This window comes from Crinia signifera, chromosome 3 (assembly GCF_055691185.1).
Source record: "Crinia signifera chromosome 3, ASM5569118v1, whole genome shotgun sequence".
NCBI classification, from domain to species: domain Eukaryota; kingdom Metazoa; phylum Chordata; class Amphibia; order Anura; family Myobatrachidae; genus Crinia; species Crinia signifera.
The window spans coordinates 30479476-30493451 of NC_139219.1; the positions used below are offsets into that span (position 1 = coordinate 30479476).

Here is a 13976-nt window from a genome sequence, read left to right on the forward strand (position 1 = left end):
GCTTTATCATCACCTTTGATAAAGCTGCAGTTGGCAGTGAAACGCGTTAAGTGGACAGCCCTATTCCTTCCCACCCAGGACCCCAAAAACGCATACCATCTTCCCCAGTGTGGAATCTTGGATACCGGGTACCCCCTTGTCACTTATTTACTATTATGTGGCGGACACTGCTACCAAATCCCCCAGTGGCTTATTCCATCCAGCCAACACAGTGGGAGGACCGTGTAAGCAGAAGCCCCATTTTCAGTGACATTCCATCTCCTGGCAGACACCGCATCCTGTACCACCCTGGTGGCTATTATCCAATATAGCCCACCAGGGCACAATATCAGTGGAAAAACGGAAGCCTACGGTGTATTTCTTCCTCCACACGACCCACAATATATTGTGACAAATGGTGAGGATTAACATCGTCGGTACTTATGTAATATCTGGACTCCCGTTTTTCTTATGAGACCGCGTCCCCTCGCGGGGCTCGCTGCGCTCACCACGCTTTGGGCACGGTGGCTCGCTACACTATATAAAATCAACTCCATGCGTTGTTGGATAGTAGGGGTATGGAAAAATGGGGTGCATTTAACATGGGAGTCCAGATAATACATAAGTACCACATCGTCTGTTATAAAAGTGGATTTTCCTGGATCCAAAGGTCACCCCCAAAATCGGTAAAGTGCACTTACCTGTGACTCACCCACCCAATATTCCCTTGATCCCCTGGGCTAATTTACCCCCATTATCCTGTGGCGTGATTTTAATATAAGCCTTTTATTGTGTACCTATTGTGCATCCATTGTATATTGTTTTTGTATTATTATTTATTGCAGTAAAATATTTATTTATTTTTTCAATCAACTGGTTTAAATTTATTAAGCGCTGCTCACATGCCTTGTGCGTGATTGCTTGCTTGTTTTCTTTGTTCCAGGTGGGAATTGACTACCCCCCCGCCCCCATTTTGAGCAGCTGCTTTAATAAGAAATACAGCTACTGCTATAGCGACTGGTTCCTTTTCCCTGTGAAAAGTTTTCCTCTTCTCCCTGTCTCAGCTGCACCGGCTGCCACCCCCATCCATCTCTCAGCTGCTCCCCGCTGCCGCCTCCTCCCCCTCTCTCCATCCCGCCCTCCAGCACCGCTGCTGCTGCCATCCTCTCCCTCCATCTCTGTCCGGCTCCCACTCCCTGCCCATGCGGCCGCAGGGACATCCATGCCTGCACCTTGATGACAGGCATCACTTCATGCGGCCTCCTTCTCCAATGCCTACCGGTTTGGGGGCTGCGGCCTCCACTTCACCACTCTGGCCGAGCTCATCGAGGACAACCATATCAGTGAGTACCCGCTATTCCCACACCCACCTATCACAATGCTATGCCAGAGGTGGGGGCAGACTATAACATTGCCCAGTGAGCCCACGCTCAGGACTGCAGCCATGCTCTCATTAGCTTTGCCCCTGTAATAGCAGCATGCCATGCTGGGGATACACCATATGGGGTGCATGCTTGCACTGAGGACATGAGCTGGGCACGGTGCCAGCCCCAGCATCACATAGGCTCACCTACCCAGCCACCACCTTTGGCCAGGGAACATGCACCACTGCAAGTAGTGCCCCTCTCTGCACACCCTGCTGCTGCTTAGGTGCAGTGTCTGGCCCTTGGGTGGGGGATCAATGATGCTGCAGCCACCCCTGCCCAGATGCACATGCCATGTCAGCAGGATGACGGCCATATTTATACACATATATCAATAGAGCTAGTGGGGGGCTCAGCTGCGTGCTCTGTGCAGCACTATATCCACCGTGGTGCTGCCAGTAGTGTTGGACTGGCACCCTGTGGCCAGTAGTGTTGGAACGGCACCGGGTGGCCAGTAGTGGCCAGTAGTGTTAGAATGGCACCCTGTGGCCGGTGGTGTTAGAATGGAACCCTGTGGCCAGTGATGTTAGAATGTCACCCTGTGGCCAGTGGTGTTGGGATGGCACCCTGTGGCTAGTAGTGTTGGACCGGCACCCTGTGGCCAGTAGCGTTGCTTCAGTGTTTCTTGCATTTGAAGCGCCCCAAGGAATTTCTAGCCACACATCCTGCAGTGTGTCAGCCGCTCGGAGTGTCTGAGCAGCTCGCTAATTTCTTCTGCCTGCAGCTCTGCCACCTCACATGACCGCATGCTCGCAGGCGGATCAGGAGCAGAGCGGCAGTAGGCCTTATTTTGGCACTTACAGTATTTTGAACTTTTAAATTTTGTTCTATAGAATTCTTATTCTATAATATACATACTTCCATCAGTTTTAATACTGGGATAAGCAGCTTCGAACCAAAATCCCATTGGCGACAATGGGGTAGATTATTAAGCTCGGTGAAGTGATAAAGTGTCTGGTTTTTATCACCGGCCAATCAGCTCCTAACTGAGAAGTTACAGGCTTGGTTTGAAAAATTAGGTAGGAGCTGATTGGCCAGTGATAAAAACCAGACACTTTATCACTTCCCTGAGCTTCATAAATCTACCCCAATGTTATTAGCCGGTGAGTTACCACCATACACATATGTTTGCACAACACGTGTCCCTCCCACACATGAGCCCAAATATTTTTTTGTCTACATAACAATAGCATTCAAGAATCCATTATAGATATATATATATATATATATATATTTATTTATGTACAATAGATTTAGTACCCTTTCGTCCTGTTCTTACAGTGCCCCAGAATGGGGGGAGGTTGACCAAAAGGTGAAAGCTGAGCTTAACCTCAAGTGCGATGACGGTGAATTTTGGTGAGTAAAACAGTTAGGGTCTGTACACACTTTAAAAATATCAGCCCGATTTGTTATTTACGTGCCCGCGGGCAGTGGTGCCGAGAGTGGGTGAAGGCCCAGTAACAATGATGGGAATAATGTATACATCTAACGAGACAACCAGCACCTTGAGGTCATCCAGGGATTGCTCCGTAATTTTCCCTCTTTGCTCTCGGCAGGATGCCGTTTTCATCTTTCCTAGATGAGTTTCGTCGAGTGGACATCTGTAACCTCAACCCGTGCGATGATAAGAATCACCGATGGAGCATAGCACAATTTAAGGGGAACTGGACTGCTGGCTGCACTGCAGGAGGACGCCCGGACTACTGTAAGAGAGACATGTTCTAGCATCATTATCATTATTAAACCCATAAAAGTTTTTTTTCACCTAGATTCGTAACTCTCTCTTGTGACAGGCAAGGGCGGATCCAGGGTGGGATCATTCAGGGCGATTGCCCCACTAGCATTGTGTGGCTGTGATCACTAACTCCTGCTGTTTGTATTCCCTGTATGGCAGCATCATCTGGTTCAAAGATCTTACATTGACTATGCTGTCTGCTACAGTCTAGATTTAGGGGCCCATTTATCACGTAACATTTGTGGCTAAATCCCCGAAAACACCCGTTTTCGGGGGTTAACCGCAAATATTATGTATCACCGAAATGTATTACAGGGGACCGCAGCAGGAATCTCCGATCCCCCCTGCACCGCCGCCGGCCGCATCCCCCATAGGTTACTATGGGGGATGCGAAGCTTCCCGATGTATCAACATCGGGCAGCCCGGCATCGCACCCCTGGGCTATCGCCATTCTGATATGGCGATAGCCCATTGTAGCCTATTGGCTGAGCGGGGCAGTGCGGTCAGAGAGGTCAGCGGGGTCAGCGCATAACCGCGCATGCGCAGACCCCCCGGCTTCCGGGTCAGGGCTTCACAGGGACGGGCTCCTTTCAGAGCCCTGTCCCTGCGGCCCTATATTGATACATCTCGGCGGTATCAGATGATTATTATTAATTATTAATTAGCTGGCTATCACTTTTATTCATGTTTATCAAGTGTGTAGTAGAATATTAATGATTTTGGTTTCTTAATTTTTTGAAAAATATAAATAAATGTCAATAATCCAAAGGCAGTCTACACTATTATTTATCCATTAAAGCAGGGTTGTCCACACTTCGGCCCTCTAGCTGTTGCGAAACTGCACATCCCAGCATGCCTTGTCATTTTTCACAACAGCTGGAGGGCCATAGTTTGGACATGCCTGCATTAAGGGAGAGCCAGCATCATTATGCATGTAGAGAAACATGGTGCCTGCATCGCTAATCCCACAACCAGACTTCAGACTCACGCGCATACCTCCCAACTGTCCCGCTTTTGGGGATGCTGTTGCGTCCCATCTGGGGCCGCCACTGTCCTGCGATGGGGGAGGGCAGTTGGGAGTCCCCCTGCCCCCAGCCTGAAGAGAATAGATGCATCTATTCAGCGACGCAGAGCAGCGAAAAACAGGGGAGCGGCCTTAGGACGCGTCGTCCTGCTTCGCTGCGCATGTGTCCCCAACTAGCAGGACCAGAATTTGGGAGGTACTGTATGCACTTGGACAGTCAGCATTCCTTATGACTGCGTAGGAGGTGATGCATATGTGTACACTAGTTGTTGAGGACACTGTAATGACTCCGGTGGGCTTCTTCATTCATTTCTAAACAGCAGAATCACTTGATTAACAATTCCTTAGTACAAAAAATTGCAATTGGGTAGACCTTGCTGTACATACATGAATGAGGCCTATATACGCAAAGCAAAACCTTATTTCTCCATTCTAGAATGCACGAATTTGCCAGCTCATATTCAGCAAGCAAATAATAATCTGAACCAACCTATATCTTGAAACATTGATTTGTGTAATACATATTGTAGTGGCCTGCTGCAGGGTCTACAGGAGTTGAGACTGGAAAGGGGAGGAGACAGGATTAATTGTTCCCCTCCCCCACACACACACTTCCCATTCCCCATAGCAATCAGTCAAATTCCGTCTATCAATTCTAGGATGAGATAAAGAGATGATAGCTTGTATTTGATTGGTTGACATGAGCAGCACCACATTCTTTTTTTTTTTTTAGGAGGATTAGTAATCCTCCCTACTGCCCCCCCCCCCCCCAAATGTCCTTAATCATCTTGATCATCTTCACAGTGCAGGGAAGAGGGAGGGCAGTGAGAGGGCCGGGGGCTGCCGAGTGACTAGGGAAGTGCTTGAAACCCCCCCGAAAAGACAAAAATAGGGGTTGCAGGACTAGACCATCCCCCCGTTAACTGAGGCCCACCTACTTTCCCATTAGCCCTGCCCCTTTTTATGGACGGCCATTCCTTCAGTGCAGCAGGTCCCGATTTGAAGTTTGGTGATGTTGGGAGGTATGCTTAAGACAGGGGAGCTCGGGGGAAGACAGGTTGTATATTAGATTGTACTGTACATACCTCCAAACGATCCAGTCCAGGAGGAACACAATGCTCTTTATCTGGATTTCCCTCTTAATATATGATTGGCATCACCTGTGTTGAACTTTGTATTTGGTAATAAAGGTATTTCAACAATTATAGATTAAGAGGGAAGTCCAGGTGGAGAGGATTCTGTCCCTCCTGGAGTGGGTCATGTTGTTTCCATTGCAGTCCACTCAAACAGCAACTTGTGTGGTCAGCCTTACACAATACCTGGGACCAAAGGGGTTGTGAGACCAAGTGTTGGACAGGTGGACCCTATTAATGGGAACACAGACATCTGACAAGTCTACTCCATGGGACTGATTCAGTCCTATTCGCTTTGCTGCGAACAGGTCGGCGCCACCTGCCACCCCATCCCCTCGCTAGCATGTCGCCGAAGGGGAGAAAAATTATTTGATGGTCGCCAACCATCAAATGATTTTTGTCCCCTTCGTTGAAAAAGTCAGTCAGAACGGAGATGGCCGATAAAAGGGGGCGGGCACTGACGTCAGTTGTGTGTCCCGAGCAGGCATCGACCCATCTGAGTTCCCAGGGGCGGGAGGTCCCGCCCGACCCATCTGAGTTCCCAGGGGGGGTCCTGCCCATAAAATACTAAGCACCAGACCCCTATCTGCCCCCTTCCCTCCCTTGCCCGTGAAATGCCTTGGCGGGTCTCACACATTCTCAAAGGGGGGTCTGCACTTGTGCAAATTCTCGTATGCGCAGACCCACTCGGAGACGTGGCCGAATTCGTGGCCCTATATTTATAATACACATCTTTATTTATACATCTATAAGCAATACTAGGTCATTGTAACTATAGCATTAATCCGTGCTTGTAATTGTCTCTAACACACAACATTTTCTTCTCTCCTATTAATACTCGTCTTTCACAAATAGCAACATATTGGTCCAACCCGCAGTTCAGGGTCACCCTGGAGGATGCTAAAGGTGACCAGAAAGGAAACACAGATACACAGCGCTGTGCAGTTCTCGTGAGCCTGATGCAGAAGGGGCGTAGGAGTAAGAAACCGCAAGGAGAGTCTTTATTTGAAATCGGTTATTATATATATAAGGTTAGTATCAGATGTGAGTCTGGTCTGTAAGGGACATAGTACGTAGGTTTGCCACCTTATGCATAATCGATTCCTGGAGATCCAACTGCCCCCCTCCCCAACAAGAGAGTGGGCGGAGCCTAATTACATACGAGGGCGGAGTGACCTCACAAAAATCGCGACCTCACAAAAATGGCCATTACACCTAATGCCGTACACCATAATGCCCGTTACACATAATTCCACCCAACGTAATGCCCATTACATATTATGCCACATAAGTGACACTAACTTACATGCTTATTGCAAGGGGTTACATGCTTCTTGCCAGGGGTTTCATTCTCATTTCCATGGGGGACTACATGCTTGTAGCCAGGGGCAGCAGTACCCAAGTGTGCGGCTATAGGGGGAGCTTGGGGAGAACAGGAGCAGCAGGTAGTAACAATGACCATAGCAAGAGATATATCATACTAGGTGATTCATCGCGCCCTACGGGCGCTCTTCAGACCGTCGTAAGGGGCTGCGCCCCCTTAATTTGTGAACGTTTGTATATGAGAAATATGGTTAGAATTGTATGAAAGATGCCCTGTATTGCAACTTAGGTGTCCGCGAATCGCGGGAGGGGGGGTCGCGGAGGGTGCCGCGAGGTGCAGGAGGGGGGGTCGCGGGGGGTGCCGCGAATTGCAGGAGGGGGGGTTGTGGGGGGGTGGATGCTGCGAATCGCGAGAGGGATTGCAGAGAATCTCGGGAGGGGGGTCGCGGGGTGGGTTGCCGCAAATTGCGGGAGGGGGGTTACGGGGGCGGGGGTTGCGGCGAATCATGGTAGGGGGGTCGCGGGGGTGTGCCGTGAATCACGGGAGGGGGGGGTCACGGGGTGGGGTGCCGAGAATCGTGGGGGTGTGTGTGTGTGCCGTGAATCGCGGGAGTGGGGGTTGCGGGGGGTGGGGGGGGTGTGACGCGAATCGCCACAAGAAAAAATCAACACAGAAAGGTCAACACATGTAAATGTTGACATAAGTGTGGCACTTCATTGTTGTCCATGTCGACACATGAGAAGGAATATGAAAATATTCAAAAAATGACAAAAAAACTTCAAAAACTCATGTCAACCTTTTTCATTGTCGACCATAGCCATGTCAGTGTTTTCCATGTGCAATTTAATTCTGGAGCTGCCGCGAATCACGGGGGGGGGGGGGGGGTGCCGCGAATTGCGGGAGGGGGGGTCGCGGGGGTGGGTGCCGCGAATCGCGGGAGGGCAGGGTTCACAGGGGTTCCGGTGGGGGGTTGCCGCGAATTGCGGGAGGTGGGGGGTCACGGGGGGTGCCGCGAATCGCGGGAGGGGGGGTTGCGGGGGGTGTGACATGAATCGCCACAAGAAAAAATCAACACAGAAAGGTCAACACATGTAAATGTTGACATAAGTGTGCCACTTCATTGGTGTCCATGTCGACACATGACAATGAATATGAAAAAATTAAAAATTTTTTAAATAAATCTTCAAATACTCATGTCAACCTTTTTCATTGTCGACCATAGCCATGTCAGTGTTTTGCATGTGCCATTTAATCCCGGGGCTGCTGCGAATTGCAGGGGGGGGGGGTGCCGCGAATCGCGGGAGGGGGGTCGCAGGGGGGGTGCCGCCAATCGTGCAAGGGGGGGTCGCGGGGGGTTCTTTTTGCCGCTAATCGCGGGAGGGAGGTCGCGGGGGGGTGTTTTTTCCGCGAATCGGGGGGGGGGGGTCACGGGGGAGGGTTTGCCGCGATTCGCGGGAGGGGGGGGTCGCGGGGTGGTGGTTATGCCGCGAATTGCGGGAGGGGTCGTGGGGGGGTTCTTTTTGCAGCGAATCGCGGGAGGGGGGGTCGCGGGGGTGTTTTTGCTGCGAATCGCGGTAGGGGGGTCGCGGGGGAGCGGGTGTTTTTGCCGCGAATCGCGGAGGGGGGGGGGGGCGCGGGGAGGGGCGGTTTTGCCGCAAATCTTGGGAGGGGGGCGCTCACCTGGTGGCTGTGGAGTAGCAGTGCTGGGCAACATGGGAAGGCAGTGGGTGTCTGGCACTGTCTGTGGGCTCACTGGGCTGGTTCTCTGTCACATACCTCCCAACATGACCCTCTCCAGGAGGGACACAATGCTCTGTTTCTAGACTTCCCCTTAATGTATGATTGCCATCACCTGTTTTAAACAGGTTAATTTCTCAGAAAGGTGTTCAGCACAGATGAAGGCAATCACACATTGGCCCTTATTTTGATTCGTGCGGTACGGCCCGCGTGCGGCCGTACCGCCGATGTTTTTCTTCTGCACATGCGCAGAGGTCAATCTGCGCATGTGCAGCCCCCTTCGCCGCAGACGGATTTCGTCCGCCGCAAAGGGGGCGTATAGGGGCGTGAGGGGCTTCATCCCCTCATTTCCCTATGTGTACGCCCCGCGTTTCATGGGCGTTCCCATGCAAACGCGGGGCGTACGCATGGTAATGAGGGCATGACGCCACTCATGGGGGCGGAAAGCTGACGTCGGCGGATGTCAGCTTTCAGCCCCCATACAAGCTACCACACGGACGATTGTCCGTGTGGTCTCAGCTTGCGGGAGCTGCCGCGGCGTGCGGCCCTGCCTTCGATGGTCGTCGACCATCGAATACAGGGGGCAGCTCCCACCATGGTGGAGGCGTACGCCTCCACCATTTTCGTGCGGATCGCCAGCCGTCCGTGTACGGACGGCCGTGGCGATCCGTAGTGTGGGCGGGGATACGTCTGGTGCGGTCGGAGCCGCATATGCGGCTCGACCGCACCAACCAGAATAAGGGCCATTAAGAGGAAAGTCCAGGAACAGAGCGTTATAGACACAGACACCCACTTTGAGTGACAGATGTAGCCAAATATATAGGAGATGATACTACTTACTATACTACTCCTGTTGTAGTGGGAGGCTGAGGACAAGTGTCTGTCACCACACTACATGCAGCACAGCAGGCTGCCGGACCTAGGGTTACCACCTCATCCCTTTAATTCCGGACACATATTAATTACACAGGTTCTGTGGCTGACTGACTTCAAGACTCCATTTAGTAGTAGTACGTTTATTTATAAGGCGCCACAAAGTGTCCGCAGCGCCGTGCATCGCAAACAAAAAACAAATGATAAGGTAACGTACAGGGTGCGTTGATAAAATACAGCATAAATAGGGGTATAGCTGGTAGAACTAAAATCAGCATCAGTTCAGAAGTAGGTGTCAAAATTGTCGAGGAGACTGAAGATGAAGTAGAGGAAGGGAAGAAGAGGGCAGGAGCACTGGTGACGTAAAGAGGTAGGGTGAGTACGTGAGGAAGGAGGGCCCTACTCATAAGAGTTAACAGACTAAAAGGAGGTGGGTGGATGAATGAAAACAATAGGATAAGTAGGAACGGATGGGAACGGAGGCAGGATAGGAGGAGCACTGCAGGGTGAGGGAGTGCGTCAGTGTGATAGAGCGCAGGCCGCAGGTGAGGAAGTGTGTCAATGTGATAGAGTGCAGGCCGCAGGGCGAGGGAGGGCATCAATGTGATAGAGCGCAGGCTGCAGGGTGAGGGAGAGCATCAGTGTGATATAGCACAGGCTGCAGGTGAGGGAGAGCGTCAGTGTGATAGTGCGCAGGCTGCAGGGTGAGGGAGTCCGTCAGTGTGATAGAGCGCAGATCGCAGGGTGAGGGAGTGTGCCAGTGTGATAGTGCACAGGCCATGGGGCGAGAGAGTGCATCAGTGTGATAGATCACAGGGTGAGGGAGTGCGTCAGTGTGATAGAGAGCAGGCCGCAGGGCGAGGGAGGGCATCAATGTGATAGAACGCAGGTTGCAGTGTGTCCAGTTTATGTTACAGCATAGGGGTGGGGTGAAGGAAGATAGCGTTAGAGGGGGTGGGGAGCCCCCAGAGATATCAGTGTATGGGGCCCCAAGATTTCAGTTGCTGGCTTGTCGACAGAGCTTAGGTCGACAGTCACTAGGTGGACACATGGAATAGGTTGACATGCATCAAGTCGACATGGTCATTAGCTTAACACAAGCATTACCACAACCTGGAAAATGTCAACAGGAGTTTTTCATGTTTTTGGGTGTCTATTTCAACTTCAGTCGACATGGTACAAAAATACTGCATCCCCTCGAACGGCTCTCTTCGCTCGCTATGTTTTGGTCACAGTGCCATACTACGCTATTATATTCTCACTCCATGGGGGTGATTCTGGTTAACACGCACAGCGGCAAAATTCCTAGCTTTGCGTGTCTATATGTTCCGCCCACATGAACACCCGCCCCCCACTCACACGCAGAATATCCCGCACGCATGTGAATGGATGTTTAGCATAAATCATTTGATGGTCACTGTCCATCGAATGATTTTACAAGCGCTCGCAGATCTGACCTCTCTGATGCTAGCTGCCCACCTGCGTCACCAGCGCATTTACATGGAAATGGGTGTTCCCATGGGCGTCACCCCCCGCCCACACTGCAAGGCATGAACAGGGTGGCAAATAATCAATTTGCTGTGTCAACTCGCACCAAGCGGCTGCACATGTGCATACTTGTGTGTGCGCATGTGCAGTCGCAAACTATCGCTCTCCTGTGCGAATGCACAGCTGAGCTTATGGATTAGAATAAGGTCCTATGGCCCCTTGGATAACAATGTATGAAAAATCACTTCTTTTTTTTTAAATAAAACATGAAAAACTCATGTCGACCGTTTTCATGTCAATTTTTTTCTGTCAACTTAATGCTTGTGACCTAATGACCATGTCGACCGAGTGTCCACATCCCTTCTGGGATACAAAACACTTCACACACTAGCATGTAAAAAGTTAAAACAGCCAAGCGGGGTACAGATATTTGTAGAGCAGTAAAAAACCTCCAAATTATTATAATGATGCCTGTACACTTGTGAGATATTGCATACAATCGACCACAAAGTCATGTTGATCAAAATTGCAAGAGCGATTGCATGTGGTTTTTAACCCTAAGCGATTGTTCGCGTGCAATCGTCGACATCGGGTTCGGGGAGAGAGGGCCGGAGGGAGCTCTTGCGGCGTCCGTCAGAGTAGCATAGCGATGTGTAGGAGCGTTAGCGGGATGCGGGGGTCAGCGGCAGTGTCAGAATTTGAAAAAACTGTTTAAAACACTGGGCACTCTGATTGGCTGAGAGAGCTCTCTCAGCCAATCAGCGGCCCCCTGAATGTAAGGCCTCTGATTGGCTGAGAACTCTCTCAGCCAATCAGAGGGCCACCCAGTGTTTAAAACTGTTTTATTTTAATTCTGCCACCACCACTGCCACTCGCTAGGGGAAACGGTCGTATTGTCGACCACACTTAGGTCGACTCCGTTGGGTCAACAGGCAACAAGGTTGACAGGTGTCTAGGTGGACAAAGGTCTAGGATGACATGGGACTAAGTCGAAATGGTTCTAGGTTGATGTTTTTTGTTTTGTTTTGAGCCGACAGGCGGTATTTCATGACCTACCATCCACTACGGCGTGGAGGGAGAATAAAATAGTGTGCCGAGCGCAGCGAGGCACCGTGCCTGAAGCATGGTGAGCGAAGCCAGGGGCTGCGGTTTACTTCCAACTGTGCCCATGTTGACATTCGGGTGAAAAAACAGTGAAAAAAAACATGTCGACCTCGCAACCTGTCGACCTTGTCCCATGTCGACCTTGTCCTATGTCCACCTAGACACCTGTCGACCTTGCTGCCTGTCGATCCAACGGTGTTGACCTAATGACTGTCGACCTAAGTGGGGTCGACAATACGATCCACACCCCTCGCTAGTGCTCCTTCACATCACTACACTACTCTGACGGACACCACCCGCCCTCTTCCAACCCCCGATGTGACATCTCAGGTGGCATGCCACATCGGTTGCTGGAAGAGGGCACATTAAGCACCATAATATTGTTGCATCCGAGTGGTACGTTTTCCTGGTGCAGGACCAACCTACCAGGACAGGTGTGTTCTGCCTCAGAAATACCCACCAGTGAAGGGAGTGCCACCTGTTCTTCTGTGGCATCCCTTGATTTCCTGGGTGGTTGCCGGTCTCTCCCCGTCGCAGCTCATACAAGTTTGGGGGAACTTGGGGGTGCTTGGCTGAAACTAGGGTTTCTGTTGCCCAGGGCAAGGCAGTCAATTGGTGTCCCCAACCCCCCCCCCCCCTCCCAAAAAAAAAACAACATACCTCCAACCTCACAACAATTTGGGTGTGGTCAGGTTGGGGTGGGAAATCAATGCGGCGCCGGCTGTGTGGCATCTTTTCACAGTCAGTTCTCCCCCCACCTGACTGTGGGGGGAGAACTGACTAAATGCACCGCTATAACACTTCCTGCTTCGCCTCATTAGCAGGAGGGGAGACTGACAAGATGTATCAACATCTTGTCCGCCGAAGCGGGGGATCGCTAACTCCCCCCTCCGGCGATGTCCCCTCCTGGAGATGTGCATGCGCGGGATCTCGCTACTCTCGCGAGATCCCCAGCGCAGCTCAGAGCCAGCAGCAGGGACAGCGCTGTCCCTGCTGTGGGCATAGGGCATCACCACCTGCAGCTGTCGAAGTCGATAGCTGCAGGCGGTGGAACGGTCAGCGATGCTGACCATTCATAAATTAGGCAGGAGGCAGGGGCGCAGGATGAAATATCATAGCTGCGATATGCCTCCTGCCCCATGCTAGACACCCGTGTCCAGGGCCGGATTAACAATGGGGCTGATGGAGCTACAGCTCCAGGCCCATTCTCCAAATAGGCCCATTCTGTAGCTGAGGGACAGAGCTTTCCAACGAGCCCAGCCCCGTGTCGGTAGCCCCCCAGGAACCAGAGATACCGACAGGCAAACCTGGAACGTTTTCCCCATAGGATAACATTGGACCCGCTAATTCCAACCTCCACCCCGTTCCAACGGCTGCCAGTTCCCCCTACAGCATCACAGAAGCTTGAGGTCGATCTCAGTCGAACCCAAATCGGTGGGCCTTCAATCTGATACCTGGTCCATATGGGTTCATTGGTTCTAGAGATATTGCGGGTAAACCAATTTTTTTTTCATTTCTGAAATGTAATTTCATGGCTGATTTCTCTGGAACTAAATGGCCCAGTTTCACGGGACCAAAATCATTTGAAGCCTACATGTAAATCGGTCAGTTGGTTCCGAAGATGTAGCTGGGGGACGGGTAAAGGCGTAACTACCATAGGTGCAAGGGGTGCAGCTGCTACGGGGCCCGGAGCAAAAGGGGGCCCATCTTTACTGTATAATTTATATTTTCTATATACATTTATCACCAATATTTGGTATATAGGGGCCCTTATAAACTTTTGCTATGGGGCCTGTGAATATCTAGTTACACCCCTGGGGACAGGGGTTGTTTTCTCTCCCCCTCACACAAAAAAATGCAGGGACTTGGCGGGTGTAAAACGGTCCAGTCCGGGAATGTCCCTGCATGATCTTGGGGCCATATTCCCGGGTAAATCCCTGCATTTTCTGGTGTGAAAGGGGTATTATTACAAATAGCCGGGGCATGCAGTGCTCTGAATACAGCCAGGCAGCCCCCTGCTCTCTGCCCAGCTGTCAATGGCTGTCATTTCTGCCTGGCGGCAGCTATCCCCCAGTTACCGCAAGCATGTATTCCCCCTTGGCAATGAGCATGTAATCCCACATGGCAATGAGCATGGAACCCCTGGCAATAAGCA

At 51.2% G+C, this 13976-nt stretch overlaps 1 protein-coding gene across 1 annotated transcript in view; it reads left to right on the forward strand.

The window, feature by feature from the left end:
* The window catches only part of LOC146062854 (calpain-8-like), a 101586-nt gene that overhangs the window by 56293 nt on the left and 31317 nt on the right, over positions 1-13976 (forward strand). Inside the window, exons 8-10 of the mRNA XM_083174860.1 lie at positions 2685-2759; positions 2960-3108; positions 6151-6326. Of these exons, the coding sequence (XP_083030986.1) occupies positions 2685-2759; positions 2960-3108; positions 6151-6326 (400 nt within the window). The remainder of the gene's footprint in view (positions 1-2684; positions 2760-2959; positions 3109-6150; positions 6327-13976) is intronic.